Below are 24503 nucleotides of genomic sequence, written 5' to 3' on the forward strand. Positions count from 1 at the left end.
CACGAACCCGTGTCCCCTGCATCGGCAGGCGGACTCTCAACCACTGCGCCACCAGGGAAGCCCTATTTTGCTTGTATTTTAAAGTTATGCTTACACAGTGGCAAATATTTAAATGACTGGATCTGTATTTTACTCTCATGTATAAGTGTTGGTGTGCAGATACAGTTTAAAAGTGAAACCTAATTACAGCTATAGAATTTCTATTCTTTTTACATACATTATACATCATACAAATAAAATCTATTCCAGTGCTGCCTGATGTGATGGCATAACAAATATGTGAATCCCTGAGTTTAAATACTTATAATTTGTGAGAAATTATATTAATTTCAAAGGATAAATGAATGAAACATTCCTCTCATTAGAGCTAAGGAAAATAGGATATAGTCATCTGTGGGAAAAATGCAATACACAGTGGTTTTGGTCTAAGAAACTGGAAATTTCTTAATTTTTTCCCACTTTTACACTTGTAAAGTTATCCTTATTGTCACATGCTTTTAAACAATGATACTCCTATATATTGTACAACACAGGAATATAGCCAATATTTTATAATAAGTGTAAATGAACTATAATCTTTAAAAATTGTGAATCACTATGTTGTATACCTGAAACTTATATAATATTGTTCATCAACTATATCTCAATAAAAAAATGATATTCCTTGCATTATTTGTTGCCTATTCACCTGCATGGCTTTCTGTCTAAACAAAACCTACTTCTCCATAGCTGATAATAAGGCTTGCTTGTGAGGTAAAGAGCCCAGCCTGGTGCTCATTCCTGCAGTGCCGGGCCCAAAGAGAGCCCCAAAGGTGCCTGGTTAGGGAATTGTGGCACTGGAGAGATAACATAGGAACTTTTTATTTAGGGACATTGGAACATTCTAGGAGCCATTTCTGGAGCTTGTAATGTGTATGTCGAACATGTTACATAGTGTCACATTTTATGTAATCCTCACAACACTTCAAGATAAATATTGTCATCTCTACACTGCAAGATAATTATTGTCATCTCCATCTTACAGACAAACAAGCTGGTTCAGAGAATTTTATTTGTCCATGTCAGTCAGCTGGTATGCAGATCTCACTCTCTACAAAGCCCACTGTCCTTCCACCACACTGTGCTGCCACTGTTACAGCCTTCCATCACTCCAACAAATACTTACTGGTACTTACCCTATGCCTGGCATTGTACTAGACAGTGTGCCTCGGCTTCAGGAAACTTAGTGTGGAAGAGACAAAAAATAAACAAATAACTTTCCCATATATACTGTCCAGTAGTGATAAAGTAAAATGAGTGAAAACCAACTCAGGTTGGGTGGTCAAAGGAAACATTTCTGAAGAGGTGCTATCTGAGCAGAGCCCTGGATGAAGTAAGGGAGTGAGACACACAGATACTTGAAGGAGCCATGGAACAGCAAGGATGGTGCCACAGGTGGTACCTTGGAAAAGCCCAGACATGGCACCAGAGTGCTGGCATTCAGTCACACTGGTTTCTGTTAACTTACTTTCAATCAGATTATGTCCAGCCAAGTCAACTGAAACTCACCAGATTACTGTCTGGGAACTTCTTCCATATACCATGTTTACCCCTAAGAAAGGCACTTCTTGTGGGCAGAGGAAAACATCTGGGGAAGTCAGTCTCGGATCCTATACATTCCTGGCATTTTGCTAGTTCAACCACTGTGGACAAGTGTAACCCAGCTTTCCATGGAGTCATTGCCCTTCATAACCTGGATAAGACTCTAGGGTTCTCTCTGAGCCCTGAAGCTGCTTCAAAAAAGCCACATCAGAGGTGAGCTTGATCAGACAAAGAACCTTCCATGGAGCAAGCAGTGTAGGAGGGTGCTGCCTTGTACCAGGGCTCTCACCCATTTACAGCAAGCTTCACATGCCCGCAGAGCCTGAGACAGGGCTCAATTTCACAACAGTGGAACCCGCTCATGCTTTCTTGCTCAATGAAGCCCCACACCTTTTGGGGAGAATATAAAGACCATTAAAACATGTCAGTTCTCAAGTTTATGATCTAGTGGAAGAGATGGACAATGTTCCTGCAGTAATAAATGTCATGAGTGGTACATGGTCTAAGGAAATATGAAAGAACAAGAGATTGCTTTCAATTGGAGACATGAAATCAGGTACTATGTAAAGTGTCCAACAAAGTCCCCAGCACTTAGTAAACACTCGATAAATTTTGGCTGTTATACTATGATCAGGATTGGCTTCACATAGGAAGCAACATTTGAGACAAGGTAGGATTGGCAGTCATATTACAGGATGCCCAGTTAAATATGCATTTAAGATAAACAACAGCAACACATTTTTAGTATGAATACGTCTGAATATTGCATGGGACAAACTTACACTAAAATATATTTGCTGTTTATCTGACGTTCAAATTTAACTAGGCATCCTGGTTTTTTATTTGCTAAATCTGACAACTCTTAGACAAGAAAATTTGATATGGAGATGAAAATCGGGGAAAATAAATTAGCATGTCCAAAGGTACAGAAACTGGAAAGAAATAATAATTGTTATTGGAGAACATAAAGTGCCATGAAAATACTATTTCCTTCCAGTTTCTGTACCTTTGGATATGTGGCAATCTGAGGGCTTTACAAGGATTAACTCATTTATTCTTCATAAAAACATGTGTGATAGGTTATTACTATCCCCACTTTAAAAATGAGGAATCTGGGGTATAAAGAAGTAAAGTAATTTGTCCAAAAGCGGAGCTGGGAAATGGTGTAGCTGGAAGTATGAACCTAGAATGGTTGGCTCCAGGGGCTGCTTGTTTTAACCATTCTGGATAGAGGAAGCTTATCGAAGGCCTTCAGGATCAGCTCATCACCACAGTCAGTCAAAAGTCAGATCAACCAACCATAATTCCTGCATAAAGTGAAATCTCAGTTGTTAGATCTCTGCTGGTGGGCTACAGCTAGCCTGCCTCCACCACCCTCTATATTCTTTCAAGTACTCGAGTAGAGATAGGTCCTCCCATGTTCCCCTTTGCATTCCCAAAGTCACCCTGTTCCTGGAATGTGGGATCTTCCACGAACTGGGCTACCTTTGCAACAGCTTATCTGAAGCAAACAAGCTTAGGGAATTGAGCAAGAACTTCTGGGACACCAACTTTACAGAAGGAGCAAGGGATGCAGGGTGCATGTTGACTGTGTCAACGGGACAAAGATAATGATTAATCAGACCTCCTGCAGACTTAAATGGGATGGAAACTCGGCGTGGAGGCTGTCCTCCTTTCTTTCAGCTGGAGTGCTCCTCTTGAGCCAGCCCCACCCACGGCAGAGATGGATTCTGTGAGGGTCCTCTTCCTGGTCCTGAGTGTGATGGGCGCAGTTCAGGTATGGCCTTCTTTATTTCCTCTTCTCTTTCTCTCTGGTGTTTATTCCACAAAGAGCTTGCAGGTCTGAGTCAGCCATGTGTACGTCCTCACACACTGTTAGCTTTATAAGCTGTAGCCAGTGGAGGCAAGTCCCTAGATGGGCTTGACACCTCAAGAATACAGGGTAATATCACCCTCAGAGGGAGACTTAGTGGGACCAAAGTGTAAAAATTCACAGGGGAATCTTCGACACCTATAGCTTGGTCTTACATTGGATTTTTTCAAAGAGAAGAAATTTTTGCCATCTTTGTTGCTGTAAAGCCTTGGGATTGCTAGTTAACAGAACAGATCATTCTTATGATAAGAGTTTTTAACCTAGTTATTATTTTATTGCTATTTGTCCATAATAAGCAGAACAGTGGTTTAATGTAGCTTTTCTGAAAGGTTGTTTTTGTGTTTCTTTAAGACAAATAAAAAGCAAATTAGTTATTTTTGAAAACATATTACATAGCAAAATTGGAAGAGATTAATTGATAGGCAATACGTTTTTTGGAGGCAATTGTATTCTTTTAAGATAATTACAAATATTGCAATAATTCCTAAAGTTTGACTCCAGAGACCTATGCAAAAGAAGAGAAACTTCATTCAACAAGATTTTTCAACTTCTATCTTATAAAAACATGGTAAATATGTTCCAAAATCTCAGTTACTTCCAGACTGTGAATTATTCTGTTTTATTTCTTTTCCTTTATTGCTCATAAACCCTAATACCAGAGCAGAAGAAACTAAAGAGTGTTTCTAACATAATTTTCTCCCTTATACAAATAATAAGTAAACATTTTTATGGGAAACAAGACTAACATCATTTGTTAAGGTTATACTTTGCATAATGCATGTTTCATTTATTTCTCCCTTATTGGTATAAATATTTAATTTTTGCCTGTTTTTACACTTTTTCCAATGTATGTTTGAATTTATGATTTTATTTCTTAGATGAAAAGATTGTACTTGTTCACTTAAATAAGTTGTTCTTGATTGCTTGAGTTAATATTACTATTATTGGGGTATTTTTTTGAATGAGACAGAAAATGTTAACTAATTATAAGAATAAACTACTGAGATTGATAGTCATAAAAATCCTTGTAACTTGGTGGTACAAAATAAAAATAGCTAAAACCTAAAACCAAGATTGATTTCTTAGGATATAACATCTTGTTGGAAGAATATCTATATATCCTATTTCACTTGATCACAACAGAAATTTTTCTCTAAAATCTGTATTTCTAATTATAAGGTGTTCCAAAAAAAGTATCTTTCATGGACCTTTTTATATTTTTTTGCTCTCAGTGTTCTTTTTTTCATTTCAAATAAAAATAAATTATTATGTGAGTAACCCAAAAAAAGCATTTCTAAGTCTGAATTGGCTACATTTGTGTCCTTGTATATACTTGCTCAAATTATAGACCCATAAGGTCATTGTGGTAGATACTTGAAGGAGAGACAGACCTTAAGCTAAGATGGTGTAGGTTTTTTCCTACTAAAACAGGAGTTAGAGGAGAAAGAACTGAGTTTTTCCATTATTTTTCTATCTCCAGACATGAATGAAAATGTAAAGGCAGTTTTTAACTAAGCTTGTTGATTCAAATAATTTTCCTTTTATAATGGATCCTTTAAAGCTCCTAACATTTATTAAATGCTTGTTTAGTGTAGAACACAGTTGAGATTTGTACACTCAACTCCTTTAACCTCACAACTCCACGAAATAGGCATTAGGATTTTCATTCCAAATATAAGAAACCTGAAACTTGCAGAGCCCCTTGGATCCCTTGCTTGGGATTTACAGGCATGCCAGCATCTCCTCCTTATCTGCTTAAAGACCTCTCTTTTGTGTGTTTATGAATCCTTAAAGGCGGCAGATCCCAGTGAAGGTGAATTTCTCGCTGAAGGAGGAGGTGTGCGTGGCCCAAGGCTCGTGGAAAAACAGCAGTCTGCCTGCAAAGAGTCGGACTGGCCCTTCTGCTCTGATGAAGACTGGGTGAGCCGTGGGCACAGGGAGTGGAGCAGGACGGTCCTTTGCTGTGCTGCTGGCAGCTCACACAGGCTGACACTTTAGGTCACAAAAAACTTGTCCAGTGGGAAATAATCTAATAGCTCCTTACATATCAAATTAAAGAAGACAGATGGAAAGGAACTTAGTCCTGAGAGCACTGTTTATATTACCTCTGAGACTCTGGGTCATTGGTGGGATTAACAGATTGGATTTTAGTTGTACGTTCAGGCAAATACTAGGAACCTGAGTATTACGACCTCTGGGTTTCATGGGTTCTAATTTATGGTTAAGTGGACCCCCATTCCAGAATTTCTTTAAGATCTCTGACTAGCCCTCTTAAACTACGTTTAGGTCAAGAGATGATCTGAAGAGACTGGGGAGGGGAGCAGTGGGGGCTCATAGAAACCTTGAAATTTATACTGGATCAGAGGGATAGACTCTTTTATTAATTTTATTTTTTAAAATTTTATTTTAAAGTATAGTTGATTTACAATGTGTTAATTTCTAGTGTATAGCAAAGTGACTCAGTTATATATATATATATATATATATATATATATATATATATATATATATATATATATATATATATATATATATATATTCTTTTTCATATCCTTTTCCATTACGGTTTATCCCAGGATATTGAATGTAGTTCCCTGGGCTATACAGTAGGACCCTGCTGTTTATCCATCCTACATATACTAGTTTGCATCTGCTAATCCCAAACTCCCAATCCTCCCCCCGACCCTCCCTCCTGCTTGGCACCCATATGTCTGTTTCCAAGAGATAGACTCTTAATGTAATTTTTCCTCTTCATTCCAGAACTACAAATGCCCTTCTGGCTGCAGGATGAAAGGATTGATTGATGAAGTCAATCAAGATTTTACAAACAGAATAAATAAACTAAAAAATTCACTATTTGATTATCAGAAGAACAATAAGGACTCTAACACATTGACCAGGAACATAATCGATATTTTGAGAGGGGATTTTGCCAATTCTAAGAGTAAGTATTACAGTTAGTGCTTTGACTTTATAGCACACAACCAAAACAACAAAAATCAGAAGTAGATATGATGTCTCCTTATTACAACTGTGATTTTATTCCAAAGTACTTTATGCAGAAAAATATACCTTTATGATATCCCGGAATTTTAAGGAAGGGGCTTGTTTTTGTTATTTATATCATGTAAAGGAGATTGGTTTAGAATTGCTTTAAGGTCACAAAGTAAGTCAGCATTTTGGACCAAAGACTAGAATTTAAGTGTGTTCTTTTTTAAGAGTATACATGGAAAATAAGATGAGCCCAAACTTTTGAGTAGATACTTCTGTTTCTGTCTAACAAAGGAGGAAACTGAGAGGTCAGGGAACTTTCTCAAAGGCCAAAGGCACAAAGCTATCATGTGGTGGGGCTGGGAGTGCAACCCACAGACTCCACCTAGCTTATTATGAAGTGTTTTGCTTTGTTTTGTTTTGTTTAATTTAAAATATAGAGCCATGTTGTCTCTTTCTCATAGGTCTAGGACTAAGTTTCATTAGGACTAGGAAACTCTGGACTCACTCTGGACATGGGCAGTGAGTTTAGTAAGGCCTCAGCTCCTGAAACCTTGCCTTGACTCTTCATATCCTTGGGAGGCACATGGCTAATTTAAAGTTGATGGTGCAAGAGCAACCGGCAAGTGCATGATCTTGTTGACCTAAAAAAAGCTTAGGAACAATTTCAAATCTATAACTGTGAAGAAAACCTTTTCAGTAAGAAAATCCAAGAATATATTCACGTCCCTTGATTAAGGATATAATGAAATAATTGGAATGTAATCAAACTGATTATTTTATCTCAATTATGCCTTTAAAATTTCAGAGTTCTTGTCTTCTGCATTTATTTGGATTACTAATAAGGCATCTTAAGTGATATCCATGGATGACTGAAGGATATTGTCCAAATATCAAACGCCTAATAGATTTAGAAATCCCAAATTAAATGTCCAAACTATTATAGAAGTAAAATGGGGAATATCCATAAGCAAATTTCCTTCTTTTGCTGGCTATTACAAGCAAATCACTCAGCAGCTACTTCAGTACCCATATTTGCTATTTCAGACAATGAAAATACATTTAGCCAAGTGTCAGAAGATCTGAGAAGCAGAATTGAGATCCTGAAGCGCAAAGTTATAGAACAAGTACAGCATATCCACCTTCTGCAGAAAAATGTCAGGGATCAGCTGATAGATATGAAACGGCTGGAGGTGAGTAATTATGTGGCTCTGACCCCAGATTTCTTTGTTTTTGAATAGCAGGGAAAGGAAGGCAATAGTCATTCATTAAATGCCTACTCTATGTAAAGCAATGTGTTATAGCCATCATCTACCTACAAAGTAAGTATTATTTTCCCCACTCTACAGATGAAGAAAAAAATCTCAGTGCTAGTAAGTAAAATTTCCAAGGGCACGTAAAATGGTAAAGTTCAAAAGCAAAAACTCAGTCCTTGCGTCTTATTCCAGCCCCTGCTTGTCCCTGACATCACTGTGTCTCTGAGTCTTCAGCCTCAGTCTCACAGAGGATCACATCATCAGTGTCTCCTTTCAGAGGGAATAGCACTTTGCTCTTGATCTATTCTAAGATAAATCCAGATGCTCCTATTGCTTATCCTGACCAGCCTTAGAATACCCAACCTCTCTTTCACTGAGGATACTACATAAATGAAGTATTGGTTGGTAGGTCTCCAAGTCAAAGAAATGAAACCAGTTTCCAAAAATTAAATTAACCACTAAGAACTCAATAGACCTAGTTTATTATAGCTACCTTTTTTCTTTATCTTCCCCTCCCCCTCTAGGTGGACATTGATATTAAGATCCGATCTTGCAAAGGGTCATGCAGTAGGGCTTTAGAACATAAAGTAGATCTGGAGGACTATAAAGATCAGCAGAAGAAACTTGAACAGGTTACTGCCATAGACTTACTTCCCTCTAGAGACAGTCAATATTTACCACTGATAAAAATGAGGCCAGTTCCAGGCCTGATTCCCAGAGAGTTCAAGAGCCAGCTTCAGGAGGCCCCTCCAGAGTGGAAGGCACTGCTGGAAACGCAGCAGATGAAAATGGAGTTAGAGAGGTTTGGTGGAGATGGGCAAGCCAGAGGAGACTCTGCATCTCATGGAACAGGATCAGCATCAGAAAGCCCCAGGAGGCCTGCAACTAGTAGTATTGGAAATGTGAACCCTGGGATCTATGGACCTGGAGGTTCTGGCACGTGGAACACTGGCCATCCTGATCCCGGAAGCGCTGGCACTTGGAACATTGGACGCCCTGAGCCCGGAAGTGCTGGCACGTGGAACACTGGCCATCCTGATCCTGGAAGTGCTGGCACTTGGAACACTGGACGCCCTGAGCCTGGAGGTGTTGGCACTTGGAGCTCTGGAAGTTCTGTGTCTACAAGTTTTAGGACAGATAGCTCAGGGTATGGGAGCATCAGGCCTTCCAACCCAGACTGGGGCACATTTGAAGAGGTGTCAGGAAATGTAAGTCCAGGGACAAAGAAAGAGCTTCACACAGGTAAACTGGTCACTACTAAAGGAGATAAAGAGCTTCTGATTGGTCGTGAGAAGACCTCTGGTTACACAGCCACCACTCGTCGTTCATGCTCTAAAATCGTCACAAGGACTATTACACATGCCGATGGTCGCACAGAAACGACCAAAGAAGTGGTAAACTCCGAAGATGGCTCTGACTGTACTGACACAGATTTAGACTTGCAGTTGTCTGGCAGGGGTAACCTAGATGATTTCTTTCATAGGCACAATGATGGTTTTTTCTCCTCTACGTTTAAAGAGCTTGACAGTAAGATCCATTCTGGGGGCTCAGGCTTAGGGGATATCAGCTCTCACCACCTCGGCCTACCTGAGGTCTCTTCCAGTAGTAAAACTTCAAGTCATGGCAGAGAGTTTGCAAGCAGTAGCATGACTATCAACAGAGGAGGCTCCACGTTTGAAAGCAAGGGCTATAAAATGGCAGATGAGGCTGGAAGTGAAGAGGATCTTGGCTTCAAAGGAGCACATGCCACCAAGAGAGGCCATGCTAAAACTCGCCCTGCCAGAGGTATCCGCACTTCTCCTTTGGGGAAGCCTTCCGTGACCTTCTAGACTAAGTTCATTACTCCTACAATATGTCTCCCATAGCACCTTTTACTTCTTTCTTAGCCCTCTATCATGCTTTATTGAAATTACAGGTTTTTGCTTATTTTTTTGTGCTAGACTGTAAGTTCCATGGGGGCAGGGACTTTGTCTATCATGTTCATCTCTGTATTCCCAAATGCCTAACAGTGTGGAGTCAGCACTCAATAAATACATGTTAAATGAATGAATGAATGAATCCCTCTGGAACTCAATTTAAAATTTGTTTAACCAAATTCTTTTACCATTCAAAATGTGTGCCATTGGAAATTGTCACTCAACTGATTAATCATATTTTTAGTGTGTGTCTCAGTTGACATTGAAATCAGGTTAGAAACAAGTGATATTAGTATTAAATGATGCTTAGATATCTTTGCTGGTTACTTGCCATTAATCAGGATGTGCAAGTGAAGTTCCAAATTCATTGAGAAAAATCCCCCTTGCAATGTGTATGTATAAATGCTACTTACTTGCATAAGTTCCATCCCAGTGTAAGCACATCCTTTCTCTATAAAGGGAAGGAAGGAAGGAAGGAAGGAAGGAAGGAAGGAAGGAAGGAAGGAAGGAAGGAAGGGAGGGAGGGAAAGAAAGCCAGTATCTGCCTTCATTTAATCTGGGCCATTTAACTTTGTAAAGTTAAATGAGAGTAAGTTCTTCCAACCAGCTTAATTTTTTTTTTTAGACTGTTATGATGCCCTCCAAACACATCCTTCAGGTGCCCAAAGTGGCATTTTCAATATCAAGCTACCGGGATCCAGTAAGATTTTTTCTGTTTATTGTGATCAAGAGACCGGTTTGGGAGGATGGCTTTTGATCCAGCAAAGAATGGATGGCTCACTGAATTTTAACCGGACCTGGCAAGACTACAAGAAAGGTTTCGGCAGCCTAAATGACAAGGGAGAAGGAGAATTCTGGCTAGGCAACGAATACCTCCACTTACTAACCCTGAGAGGCTCCATCCTTCGGGTTGAACTAGAAGACTGGGCTGGGAAAGGGGCTTATGCAGAATATCACTGGAGGGTAGGCTCTGAGGCAGAAGGCTATGCCCTGCAGGTCTCCTCCTACGAGGGCACGGCAGGTGATGCTCTGATTGAGGGTTCTGTAGAGGAAGGGACAGAGTACACTTCTCATGCTGGCATGCGCTTCAGCACCTTCGACAGGGATGCAGACAAGTGGGAAGACAATTGTGCCGAAGTCTACGGAGGAGGCTGGTGGTACAACAACTGCCAAGCAGCCAATCTCAATGGCATCTACTACCCCGGGGGCTCCTATGACCCCAGGGACAACAGTCCCTATGAGATTGAGAACGGAGTGGTCTGGGTCCCCTTCAGAGGTGCGGATTATTCCCTCAGGGCTGTTCGCATGAAAATCCGGCCTTTTGGGACACAATAGGCTGAAGGAGTGGCAGTGAGAGCACTCTGTTTTTGTGTTTAGTGAAGAGGAGAAAATATTAAGGAGACGATAGGAGTCGAGATTCTTTACAGCCTACTAAAAATTCTCGGGTGCTATTTTATTATTCTTTGTACTGTAGCTAAATGTAACTGAGACATATTAGTGCTTTAAAAAATAAAGATATATGAACTTTAAAGCTTTAAAATAGCTCTGTGGGTTTTAAAATTTTTATTAAAATGCACCAAGGGACATTCGGTACATCAGGAAGGGGGTGTTGAGTGGAAGGTCCTCTCTGCAACACTTAAGGGTGGAGTTCTGAGAACGTCTCCATTTCCCACACCACCCAAAGTCATCGGGTCATTGTAAAGTAAAAAAGTAATTTCATCCATTCTACCTGAATGGTTTTAAGCCAATATCTTAAGTTGCGAATCATTGAACTGAACACTGGCTGGACTTTGTATAGGAATTTACATGTTACTAAGTACATTCATCTCTTCTGTTGGCAAGCAAATCCAGCAAGGCAGGAGAAGCATTCTTTCCTAACAGAAATAGAGATCTATCTACTTCTTAAGTCTTCCAATGAAGACCATAATGCACATAGAATTTTTTCCCTAGAGTCTAACCAATTTCTTTCAGAAAAATACACGAAAAAAAAAGCATTTAAAATCTTTTAAATATTTACAAGTAGTCCAAAAACATTGAACTTACACATTAATAAAAAATCCCCACAGCATTCATTTGACTTCATTTTTCACCAATCATAAAGTATATCCTGTGATGTAATACCTGTTATTAAAGTAAGATATTCACTTGAAACCATCTCACTAAATATGATCTATGCCATATCCATAAATTCAACATGTTTACATTGGTCAGTATTTTATATGATCTAAAAATAGATCATCTTTGATCTTGGTGAACTTAGCTCCTGGCCCCAATTTTTAACTCACATTTTCTTCTAGTGAGAACCACTTGCCACTTACCCTTGGAAATGTATGAAAATATTCCAAGCATATTGGGATCCCAGTACATTGCCCTCACTTGCACAGTTTCTATCCTAATGTAAATGCATCCTTTCTCCTAGGAAGGAAACAAGGGGAAGGAGGGAAGGAAGGAAGGAAGGAACGAAGGAAGGAAGGAAGAGAGGGAGAAGAAGAAGGAGGTAGGGAGGAGGGGAGAGAAGAAGGAAAGACACCAGGGCTCTTGTCCAGTGCCTGGGGAGCAGAAAAAAGGTGAGTAAAAGAACTTGCAAATGAGTCACATATGAAGCCCCAGTATCCTTGCATTTCCTTATGTGCTGTTGAAAACCCTTCATACAAATAAGTGACGTCCCCTACAACTTTGTATAACTGGATATGAACTTCTTCAAAATTAAAAGGATTTTCATTCATTTCAGACATTAGAGTGCCATAGTATTTCTCGGCCTACCACCTTTACACCCACACATCTGCCTCCACAGAATTGGAGTTGGAAGTATTTTATTTTCCAGAATATCACACTATTAGGGACAGAATTGGGTCCCAAAATGAAATCAACTTTGATTGTGAAGGGCCATTCATTTCTCATTTATTTTGAAGGCTTTGAGTTTATTAGCAAAGAATAAGCAACCTCTTAACTTAATAAACAATAGCCAATATTAGCAGAATCATGATAATTGGAGATACAGTTTAGTTGTGAGAAGAGACACCAAACATCTCTTTTTCCACTTTATCTTATCTTTAACCTATTGCCCTATTTCCCTAATTCCTGAAATTAAATACTAATTCAGCCTCTCTGACTCTCATTCACTTAGAAGCCCACTTTAACTTAGCTTTCACTCGGTTACCACTCTCTTGACATTGCTCTCTTAAAAGTCAACAGGAATTTTGGAGTTCTAAATTTAAGGTCCTATATTCAAGTCCCTTCTGCCTGATTTTTTTCAAACATCTGCCACTATTGTCTCCATCTACCTCTTCAAGCTATATTTCTCTCGTGCTTTCTAGTATGCCCTGCCCTTCTGTTTCACCTTTCTCAGTCTTTGCAACTGGCAATTCCTTCTCAGATCATTCCTTAAATGTAGGAGTTTCTCACTGCAATAACATTAGTACTCATTTTTATTAGTTGGGATTAAGTTTGACACAAGTGGCTTAAATAAGATGGAAAACTCTACAAGAATATGTTCCCATGGTCTTTAGGAAGGCTGAATCATAATAAATAACTTCCATCCTCAAGTTTACATCATGTCCCAAACATTCTGTCCTGCGCAATCTGGAAGAGGAGAGACAGAAGAGAAAGGAGTGCCTTGCCTCTTTTAAGAAACTTTCTAGGACATTCCATAGAGCACATCCTCTATGTCCCATAAGTCACACAGGCCAAGCTGCTGAAGAAGTCAAGACACCTTGCCTGTTCTCTTAGACACAAGATTAAAATTAGGAGGAGACGGAGGATAGAGGTTGAGGGAAGCAATTAGCAGTCCATCTTTTCTCACTCTGCAAGTGAGTATATTTTCTCCTTGGATGATTTGACAATCACTACAGATCCAATTACCATCAATAGGCTGATGATAACAATCTAAAACTTCAGCCCTGACCTTCAGATCCATATTTTCAACTCATACTGAACACATCCAGTTAGATATTTCTCATTAATCTAAGATTAACTAATTACCTTCCCATCAAAACCTATTGTATCTCTCTATTTCTTATCCTAGTCAGGGGCCTCATTAGCTCTCCTATTTCCTAATCTAGAAAACTTGGGCTCCTTCTCAGCTTCTATTCTTCCTTTAAATCAACTATTTGATCTACTCCCAAACCATCTCCTACTCTAAAATTGGCCATTCTTACAACACTGTTATGTTCTTATGTTATCTTGTGTTAATCTTTTCTCATTTGAGCTGTTTAACAGTCTCTTAACCTCTCACTTTACTACCATTCTTTACTTTTTTATTGAAGTACAGTCAATTTACACAATGCTGTGTTAGTATCAGGTGTACAGCAAAGTGATTGAGATAGATATATATGCGTATATATATATATTCCTTTTCATATTCTTTTCCATCATCGGTTATTAGAAGACATTGAATATAGTTCCTTGTGCTATACAATAGGACCTTGTAGTTTATCTATTTTATACAGAGTAGTGTGTATATGTTAATCCCAAACTCCTAATTTATCTCTTCCCCCTCATCCTCTTTGGTAATCATAACTTTGTTTTCTATGTCTGTCTATTTCTGTTTTGTAAATAAGTTCATTTGTATCATTTTTTTAGATTCCACATATAAGCAATAACATATAATATTTGTCTTTCTCCATCTCACTTGCTTCATTTAGTATGTTAATCTCTAGGTCCACCCATGTTGCTGCAAATGGCATTATTTAATTATTTTTTTATGGCTGAGTAATATTCCATTGTGTATATATATATATATATATATATATATATATATATATATATACCACATCTTCTTTATCTATTCATCTGTTGATGGACATTTAGGTTGCTTCCATGTCTTGGCTATTGTAAATAGTGCTATTATGAACACTGGGGTGCATGTATCTTTTTGAGTTAGTTTCCTCTAGATATATGCCCAGGAGTGGGATTGCTAGGTCATATGGTAACACTATATTTAGTTTTTTAAGGAACCTCCATACTGTTCTCCATAACAGTTGCACCAATTTACATTCCCACCAACAGTGTGGGAGGGTTCCCTTTTCTCCACACTCTCTCCAGCATTTATTATTTTTAGACTTTTTAATAATGGCCATTCTGACTGGTGTGAGGTGATATCTCATTGTAGTTTTGATTTGCATTTCTCTGGTAATTAGCGATATAGAACATCTTTTCATGTGCCTATTGGCCATTTGTATGTCTTCTTTGGAGAAATGTCTGTTTAGGTTCTCTGCCCATTTTTTTGGATTGGATTGTTTGTTATTTTGATATTAAGCTGTATGAGCTGTTTATATATTTTGGAAGTTAATCTCTTGTTGATAGCATAGCTTGCAAATATTTTCTCCCAATCTGTACGTTGTCTTTCACCACCATTCTTTTGCTCATTCCTCCTCTACAAATTACCTTAAAAAATAGATCCAAACAGGTCTTTCTCCTGCTTAAGGACTTATCACAAGGTTGGGTTAAAAGGTTTTATTTTTGCATACAAGCTGTTTCGCAAATTGATCTCCTTAGGTCTCTACAATCATTCACTTTACACTTCAATTACATTGAATTTCTCACTGGTATTGGGATACCAGCTCCTTTAAAGATTCTGTGTCTTTCCCTATGCTTCCTAGAAGCCTCCCCTTCATCGCTTAAAATACAGCTCAGCAATGTTCCTTCTGTCACCCTTTCCTTAATGCCTACTACAGAACATAGGACCAGGAATTGTTCTCTGAACCCTCATAGTTTTTGTGCACATCTCAAAAATAACACAGTCCATCTATAACTCTGCCATATTTGTTTATGTTATTATGGCACCAGATTGTGGATTCCTTTAAGCCAGTGCTCATTTCTAGTGTCTCCTGCCATGAACAAGAATGACTCAACGAGCTAAGCTGGTAGGAACCAAAATGGCAGAGTAGAAGGACATGCTCTCACTCCCTCTTGTGAGAACACCAGAATCACAACTAGCTGCTAGAAAATCATCAACACGAAAACACTGGAACTCACCAAAAAAATACCCCACATCCAAAGACAAAGGAGAAGCCACAGTGAGATGGTAGGAGGGGTGCAATCACAGTAAAATCGAATCCCATAACTCCTGGGTGGGTGGCTCACAGACTGGAGAACACTTATACCACAGAAATCCACCCACTGGAGTGAAGGTTCTGAGCCCCATGTCAGGCTTCACAACCTGGGGGTCCAGCAATGGAAGGAGGAATTCCTAGAGAATCACACATTGAAGCCTAGTGGGATTTGATTGCAGGACTTTGACAGAACTGGGGAAAACAGAGACTGCACTCTTGGAGGGCACACACAAAGTTGTGTGTGCATCAGGATCCAGGGGAAAGAGCAGTGACCCCAGGGGAGACTGAACCAGACCTACCTACTAGTGTTGGGGGGTCTCCTGCAGAAGCGGGGGTAGCTGTAGCTCACCATGAGGACAAGGACACAGGCAGCAGAAGTTCTGGGAAGTACTCCTTGGCGTGAGCCTTCCCAGAGTCCGTCATTAGCCCCACCAAAGAGCCCAGGTAGGCTCTGGTGTTGGGTTGTCTCAGGCCAAACAACCAACAGGGAGGGAACCCAGCCCCACCTATCAGTAGTCAAGTGAATTAAAGTTTTACTGAGCTCTGGCCACCAAAGCAACAGTCAGCTCTATCCTCCACCAGTCCCTCTCATCAGGAAACTTGCACAAGCCTCTTAGATAGCCTCATCCACCAGGGGGCAGACAGCAGAAGCAAGAAGAACTACAGTCCTGCAGTCTGTGAAACAAAAACCACATTCACAGAGAGATAGAAAAGATGAAAAGGCAGAGGGCTATGTACCAGATGAAGGAACTAGATAAAACCCCAGAAAAACAACTAAATGAAGTGGAGATAGGCAACCCTCCAGAAAAAGGAATTCAGAATAATGATAGTGAAGATGTTCCAAAACCTCAGAAAAGAATGGAGGCAAAGATTGAGAAGATGCAAGAAATGTTTAACAAAGACCTAGGAGAATTAAAAAACAAACAAACGGAGATGAACAATAAAATAACTGAAATGAAAAATACACTAGAAGGAATCAATAGCAGAATAACTCAAGGAGAACGGATAAGTGACCTGGAAGACAGAATGGTGGAATTCACTGCTGGGGAACAGAATAAAGAAGAAACAATGAAAAGAAATGAAGACAGCCTAAGAGACCTTTGGGACAACATTAAATGCAACAACATTCACATTGTAGGGGTCCCAGAAGGAGAAGAGAGAGAGAGAGGAAATATTTGAAGAGATTATAGTTGAAAACTTCCCTAACATGGGAAAGGAAATACCCACCCAAGTCCAAGAAGCACAGGGAGTCCCACAGAGGATAAACCAAAGGAGAAACATGCCGAGACACATAGTAATCAAATTGGCAAAAATTAAAGACAAAGAACAATTATTGAAAGCAGCCAGGGAAAAGTGACAAATAACATACAAGGGAACTCCCATAAGGTTAACAGCTGATTTCTCAGCACAAAGTCTACAAGCCACAAGGGAGTGGCATGATATACCTAAAGTGATTAAAGGGAAGAACCTACAATTAATATTACTCTACCCTGCAAGGATCTCATTTAGATTCAATGGAGAAATCAAAAGCTTTACAGACAAGCAAAAGCTAAGAGAATTCAGCACCACCAAACCAGCTTTACAACAAATGCTAAAGGAACTTCTTTAAGTGGGAAAAACAAGAGAAGAAAAGGACCTACAAAAACAAACCCAAAACAATTAAGAAAACAGTCAGAGAAACACACATATCAAAAATTACCTTAAACACAAATGGATTAAATGCTCCAACCAAAAGACACAGCTTTGATGAATGGATACAAAAACAGATCTATATGCTGTCTACAAGAGACCCACTTCACACCTAGGGAAACATACAGACTGAAAGTGAGGGGATGGAAAAAGATATTCCATACAAATGGAAATCAAAAGAAAGCTGGAGTAGCAATATTCATATCAGATAAAATAGATTTTAAAATAAAGAATGTTACAAGACACAAGGAAGGACACTACATAATGATCAAGGGATCAATCAAAGAAGAAGATATAACAATTATAAATATATATGCACCCAACATAGGAGCACCTCAATACATAAGGCAACTGCTAACAGATATAAAAGAGGAAACCAACAGTAACACAATAATAGTGGGGGACTTTAAAATCTCACTTACACTAATGGACAGATCATCAAAGAGGAAATCAAAAAATACCTAGAGACAAATGACAATGAAAAAACGACAATCCAAAATCTATGGGATGCAGAAAAGCAGTTCTAAGAGGGAAGTTTATAGCTATACAAGCCTACCTCAAGAAACAGAAAAAACTGCAAATAAGCAATCTAACCTTACACCTAAAGGAACTACAGAAAGAAAAAGAAACAAAACCCAAAATTAGCAGAAGGAAAGGTCATAAATTCAGAGCAGAAATAAAATGAAATAGAAACAAAGGAAACAATAGCAAAGATCAATAAAACTAAGAGCTGGTTCTTTGAGAAGATAAACAAAATTGATAAACCATTAGCCAGACTCATCAAGAAAAAGAGAGAAAGGACTCAAAGCAATAAAATTAGAAATGAAAAAGGAGCAGTTACAACAGACACCCCAGAAATACAAAGTATCCTAAGAGACTACTAAAGGCAACTTTATGCAAATAAAATGTACAAGCTGGAAGAAATGGACAAATTTGTAGAAACGTATAACCTTCCAATACTGAACCAGGAAGAAAGAGAAAATGTGAAGAGACCAATCACAAGTAATGAAATTGAAACTGTGATGGAAAATCTTCCAAAAAACAAAATTACAGGACCAGATGGCTTCACAGGTGAATTCTATCAAATATTTAGAGAAGACCTAACACCCATCCTTCTCAACTCTTCCAAAAAATTGCAGAGGAAGGAACAATCCCAAACTCATTCTATGAGGCCACCATCACCCTGATACCAAAACCAGACAAAGATATTACAGAAAAAGAAAATTATAGACCAATATCACTGATGAATATAGCTGCAAAAATCCTCAACAAAGTACTAGCAAACAGAATCCAACAACACTTTAAAAGGATCATACACTATGATCAAGTGGGATTTATCCCAGGGATGCAAGGATTCTTCAATATACACAAATCAATCAATGTGATACACCATATTAACAAATTGAAGAATAAAAACCATATGATCATCTCAATAGATGCAGAAAAGGCTTTTGACATAATTCAACACCCATTTATGATAAAAACTCTCCAGAAACTGGACATAGAGGGAACCTACCTCAACATAATAAAGGCCATATATGACAAACCCACAGCAAAAATCATTCTCAATGGTGAAAAACTGAAAGCATCTTCTGTAAGATCAGGAACAACACAAGGTTGTCCACTCTGACTACTATTATTCAACAGAGTTCTGGAAATCATAGCCATGGCAATCAGAGAAGAAAAAGTAATAAAAGGAATATAAATTAGAAAAGAAGAAGTAAAACTGTCACTGTTTGCAAATGACATGTTACTATACATAGAGAATCCTAAAACTGCCACCAGAAAACTACTAGAGCTAATCAATGAACTTGGTAAAGTTGCAGGATACAAAATTAATGGACAGAAATCTCTTGCATTCCTATACACTAATGATGAAATATCTGAAAGAGAAATTAAGGAAACAATGCCATTTACCATTGCAACAAAAAGAATAAAATACCTAGGAATAAACCTACCTAGGGAGACAAAAGACCTGTATGTAGAAAACTATAAGACACTGATGAAAGAAATTAAAGATGATACCAAAAGATGGAGCAATATACCATGTTCTTGGATTGGAAGAATCAATATTGTGAAAATGACTATAATACCCAAAGCAGTCTACAGATTCAATGCAATCGTTATCAAATTACCAATGGCCTTTTTTATGGGACTAGAACAAAAAATTTTAAAATTTGCATGGAGACACAAATGACCCTGAATAGCCAAAGCAGTCTTGAGGGAAAAAAATGGAGCTGGAAGAATCAGACTCCCTGACTTCAAACTATACTACAAAGCTACAGTAATCAGGACAATATGGTACTGGCACAAAAACAGAAATATAGATCAATGGAACAGGATACAAAGCCCAGAGATAAACCCATACACCTATAGTCAACTAATCTATGACAAAGGAGGCAAGGATATACAATGGAGAAAAGACAGTCTCTTCAATAAGTTGTGAGGGGAAAACTGGATAGCTACATGTAAAAGAATGAAATTAGAACACTCCCTAACACCATAAATAAAAATAAACTCAAAATGGGTTCAAGACCTAAATGTAAGACCGGACACTATAAAACTATTAGAGGAAAACATAGGAAGAACACTCTATGACATAAATCACAGGAAGATCTTTTTTGATCCACCTCCTACAGTAACAGAAATTTTAAAAAAAACAAAAAAAACAAAAAACAAATGGGACCTAATGAAACTTCAAAGCTTTTGCACAGCAAAAGAAACCATAAACAAGATGAAAAGATAACCGTCACAATGGGAGAAAATATTTGCAAACTATCAACGGACAAAGGATTAATCTCCAAAATATATAAACAGCTCATGCAGCTCAATATTAAAGAAACAAAAATCCAATCCAAAAATGGGCAGAAGATCTAAATAGACATTTCTCCAAAGAAGACATACAGAAGGCCAAGAAGCACATGAAAAGCTGCTCAACATCACTAATTATTAGAGAAATGCAAATCAAAACTACAATGAGGTATCTTCTCACACCAGTTAGAATGGGCATCATCAGAAAACCTAAAAACAACAAATGCTGGAGAGGGAATGGAGAAAAGGGAACCCTCTTGCACTATTGGTTGGCGTGTAAATTGATACAGGCACTATAGAGAACAGTATGGAGGTTCCTTAAAAAACTAAAAATAGGATTACCATATGATCCAGCAATCCCACCACTGGGCATATACCCAGAGAAACCCATATTTCAAAAAGACACATGCACCCCAATGTTCATTGCAGCACTATTTACAATAGCCAGGTCATGGAAGCAACCTAAATGCCCATTGACAGACGAATGGATGAAGAAGTGTACATATATACAATAGAATATTACTCAGCCATAGAAAGGAACAAAATTGTGTCATTTGTTGAGACGTGGATGGATCTAGAGACTGTCATACAGGGTGAAGTAAGTCAGAAAGAGAAAAACAAATATCGTATATTAACACATGTATGTGGAACCTAGAAAATGGTACAGATGACCCAGTTTGCAGGGCAGAAGTTGAGACACAGATGTAGAGAACAAATGTATGGACACCAAGGGTGGAAAGCTGCAGGAGAGTGGGGATGGTGGTGTGATGAATTGGGCGATTGGGATTGACATATATACACTGATGTGTATAAAATTGATGACTAATAAGAATCTGCTGTATAAAAAAATAAAATAAAATTCAAAAAAGGGGCTTCCCTGGTGGCGCAGTGTTTGAGAGTCCGTCTGCTGATGCAGGGGACGCGGGTTCGTGACCGAGTCTGGGAAGATCCCATGTGCCGCGGAGCGGCTAAGCCCGTGAGCCATGGCCGCTGAGCCTGTGCGTCCGGAGCCTGTGCTCCGAAACGGGAGAGGCCACAAGAGTGAGAGGCCCACGTGCAGGGAAAAAAAAAAAAATTCAAAAAAGAAAAAAAATGTCTCACCTACTCCATGATTGCACAGATGCTTTTTTTTTTTTAAACAACTTTTGTGGAGTATAATTGCTTTCCAATGATGTGTTAGTTTCTGCTTTATAACAAAGTGAATCAGTTATACATATACATATGTTCCCATATCTCTTCCCTCTTGCATCTACCTCCCTCCCAACCTCCCTAGCCCACCACTCTGAGCACTGAGCTGATCTCCTGTGCTATGTGGATGCTTCCCACTAGCTATCTATTTTACGTTTGGAAGGGTATATATGTCCATGCCGCTCTCTCACTTTGTCACAGCTTACCTTTCCCTCTCCACATCCTCAGGTCCATTCTCTAGTAGGTCTGTGTCTTTATTCCCTTCTTGCCCCTAGGTTCCTCAGGAGCAAGTTTTTTTTTTTTTTTTTAGAGTCCATATATATGTGTTAGCATACGGTATTTTTTTTTTCTCTTTCTGACTTACTTCACTCTATATGACAGACTCTAGGTCCATCCACCTCACTACAAATAACTCAATTTCGTTTCTTTTTATAGCTCAGTAATATACCATTGAAGATATGTGCTACATCTTCTTTATCCATTCATGTGTTGATGGACGCTTAGGTTGTTTCCATGTTCTGGCTATTTTAAATAGAGCTTCAATGAACATTTTGGTACATGACTTTTTTTGAATTATGGTTTTCTCAGGGTATATGCCCAGTAGGGGGGTTGCTGGGTCATATGGTAGTTCTATTTTTAGATTTTTAAGGAACCTCCATACTGTTCTTCATAGTGGCTGTATCAATTTACATTCCCACCAACAGTGCAAGAGGGTGCCCTCCACACCCTCTGCAGCATTTATTGTTTGTAGATTTTTTGATGATGGACATTCTGACCAGTGTGAGATGATATCTCATTGTAGTTTTGATTTGCATTTCTCTAATGATTAATGATGTTGAGCATTCTTTCATGTGTTTGTTGGCAATCTGTATATCTTCTTTGGAGAAATGTCTATTTAGGTCTTCTGCCCATTTTTGGATTGGGTTTTTTTTTGATATATAGCTGCATGAGTTGCTTGTATGTTTTGGAGATTAATCCTTTGTCAGTTGCTTCATTTGCAAATATTTTCTCCCATTCTGAGGGTTGTCTTTTGGTCTTGTTTATGGTTTCCTTTGTTCTGCAAAAGATTTTAAGTTTCATTAGTTGCCATTTGTTTATTTTTTTTCCCTTTTCTCTAGGAGGTGGGTCAAAAAGGATCTTACTGTGATTTATGTCATAGAGTGTTCTGCCTATGTTTTCCTCTAAGAGTTTTATACTATCTGGCCTTACATTTAGGTCTTTAATTCGTTTTGAGTTTATTTTCGTGTATGGTATTAGGGAGTGTTCTAATTTCATTCTTTTACATGTACCTGTCAAGTTTTCCCAGCACCACTTATTGAAGAGGCTGTCTTTTCCCCACTGTATATTCTTGCCTCCTTTATCAAAGATAAGGTGACCATAGGTGCGTGGGTTTATCTCTTGTCTTTCTATCCTGTTCCATTGATCTATATTTCTGTTTTTGTGCCAGTACCATACTGTCTTGATTACTGTAGCTTTGTACTGTAGCTTTGTAGTATAGTCTGAAGTCAGGGAGCCTGACTCCTCCAGATCTTTTTCCTTTCTCAAGATTGCTTTGGGTATTCAGGGTCTTTTGTTTTTCCATATAAATTGTGAAATTTCTAGTTGTAGTTTTGTGAAAAAATGCCAGTGGTAGTTTGATAGGGATTGCATTGAATCTGTAGATTGCTTTGTGTAGTATAGTCATTTTAACAATGTTGATTCTTCAAATCCAAGAACATGGTATATCTCTCCATCTATTTGTATTATCTTTAATTGTTTTCATCAGTGTCTTATAATTTTCTGCATACATATATTTTTTCTCCTTATGTAGGTTTATTCCTAGATATTTTATTCTATTTATTGCAATGGTAAATGGGAGTGTTTTCTTAATTTCACTTTCAGATAATTCATCATTAGTTTATAGGAACACTATAGATTTCTGTGCATTAATTTTTTGTCCCACTACTTTATCAAATTCATTGAGTAGCTCTAGTAGTTTTTTAGCTCTAGTAGTTCTGGTAGCATCTTTAGGATTCTCTATGTATAGTATCATGTCATATGCAAACAGTGACAGCTTTACTTCTTCTTTTTGGGTTTGAATTCCTTTTATTTCTTTTTCTTCTCTGATTGCTGTGGCTAAAACTTCCAAAACTATGTTGAATAATAGTGGTGAGAGTGGACAGCCTTGTCTTGTTCCTGATCTTAGTGGAAATGGTTTCAGTTTTTCACCATTGAGGACAATGTTGGCTGTGATTTTGCCATATATGGCCTTTATTATGTTGAGGAAAGTTCCCTGTATGCCTACTTTCTGAAGGGTTTTTATCATAAATGGGTGTTGAATTTTATCAAAAACTTTCTCTGTATCTATTGAGATGATCATATGGTTTTTCTCCTGCAGTTTGTTAATATGGTGTATCACATTGATTGATTGGCATATATTGAAGATTCCTTGCATTCCTGGGGTAAACCCCACTTGATCATGGTGTATGATCCATTTAATGTGCTGTTGGATTCTGTTTGCTAGTATTTTGTTGAGGATTTTTGCATCTACGTTCATCAGTGATATTGGCCTGTAGTTTTCTTTCTTTGTGACATCTTTGTCAGGTTTTGGTATCAGGGTGATGGTGGCCTCGTAGAATGAGTTTTGGAGTGTTCCTCCCTCTGCTATATTTTGGAAGAGTTTCAGAAGGATAGGTGTTATCTCTTCTCTAAATGTTTGATAGAATTCACCTGTGAAGCCATCTGGTCCTGGGCTTTTATTTGTTTGAAGATTTTTAATCACAGTTTCCATTTCAGTGCTTGTGATTGGTCTATTCATATTTTCTATTTCTTCCTGGTTTAGTCTCGGAAGGTTGTGCATTTCTAAGAATTTGTCCATTTCTTCCAGGTTGTCCATTTTATTGGCATAGTGTTGCTTGTAATAATCTCTCATGATCCTTTGTATTTCTGCAGTGTCAGTTGTTACTTCTCCTTTTTCATTTTTAATTCTATTGATTTGCATCTTCTCCCTCTTTCTCTTGATGAGTCTGGCTAATGGTTTATCAATTTTGTTTATCTTCTTAAAGAACCTGCTTTTAGTTTTATTGATCTTGCTATTATTTCCGTCATTTCTTTTTCATTTATTTCTGATATGATCTTTATGAAATCTTTCCTTCCGCTGACTCTG

General features: G+C 38.3%; 1 protein-coding gene across 1 annotated transcript; it reads left to right on the forward strand.

The window, feature by feature from the left end:
- The first annotated feature begins 3304 nt into the window (after positions 1–3304).
- On the forward strand, positions 3305–11133 carry FGA (fibrinogen alpha chain). The gene is made up of 6 exons (XM_004330072.4): positions 3305–3358; positions 5249–5374; positions 6215–6398; positions 7493–7638; positions 8226–9486; positions 10243–11133. Exons 1-6 carry the CDS (start codon positions 3305–3307, stop codon positions 10950–10952), a joined length of 2481 nt encoding a protein of 826 aa, XP_004330120.2. The 3' UTR covers positions 10953–11133.
- The last annotated feature ends 13370 nt before the right edge of the window (positions 11134–24503 follow it).

This window comes from Tursiops truncatus, chromosome 5 (genome assembly GCF_011762595.2).
Source record: "Tursiops truncatus isolate mTurTru1 chromosome 5, mTurTru1.mat.Y, whole genome shotgun sequence".
In the NCBI taxonomy this organism is placed as follows: Eukaryota; Metazoa; Chordata; class Mammalia; order Artiodactyla; family Delphinidae; genus Tursiops; species Tursiops truncatus.

What these genes read in the sequence shown, in the direction of transcription:
- FGA (XM_004330072.4), top strand. Translation starts at nt 3,305, where the DNA reads ATGGATTCTGTGAGGGTCCTCTTCCTGGTCCTGAGTGTGATGGGCGCA. An exon ending in GGATTTTGCCAATTCTAAGA is followed by an intron (nt 6,399 to 7,492) that starts GTAAGTATTACA and finishes TTGCTATTTCAG; the next exon opens with ACAATGAAAATACATTTAGC. An exon ending in TAAAACTCGCCCTGCCAGAG is followed by an intron (nt 9,487 to 10,242) that starts GTATCCGCACTT and finishes TTTTTTTTTTAG; the next exon opens with ACTGTTATGATGCCCTCCAA.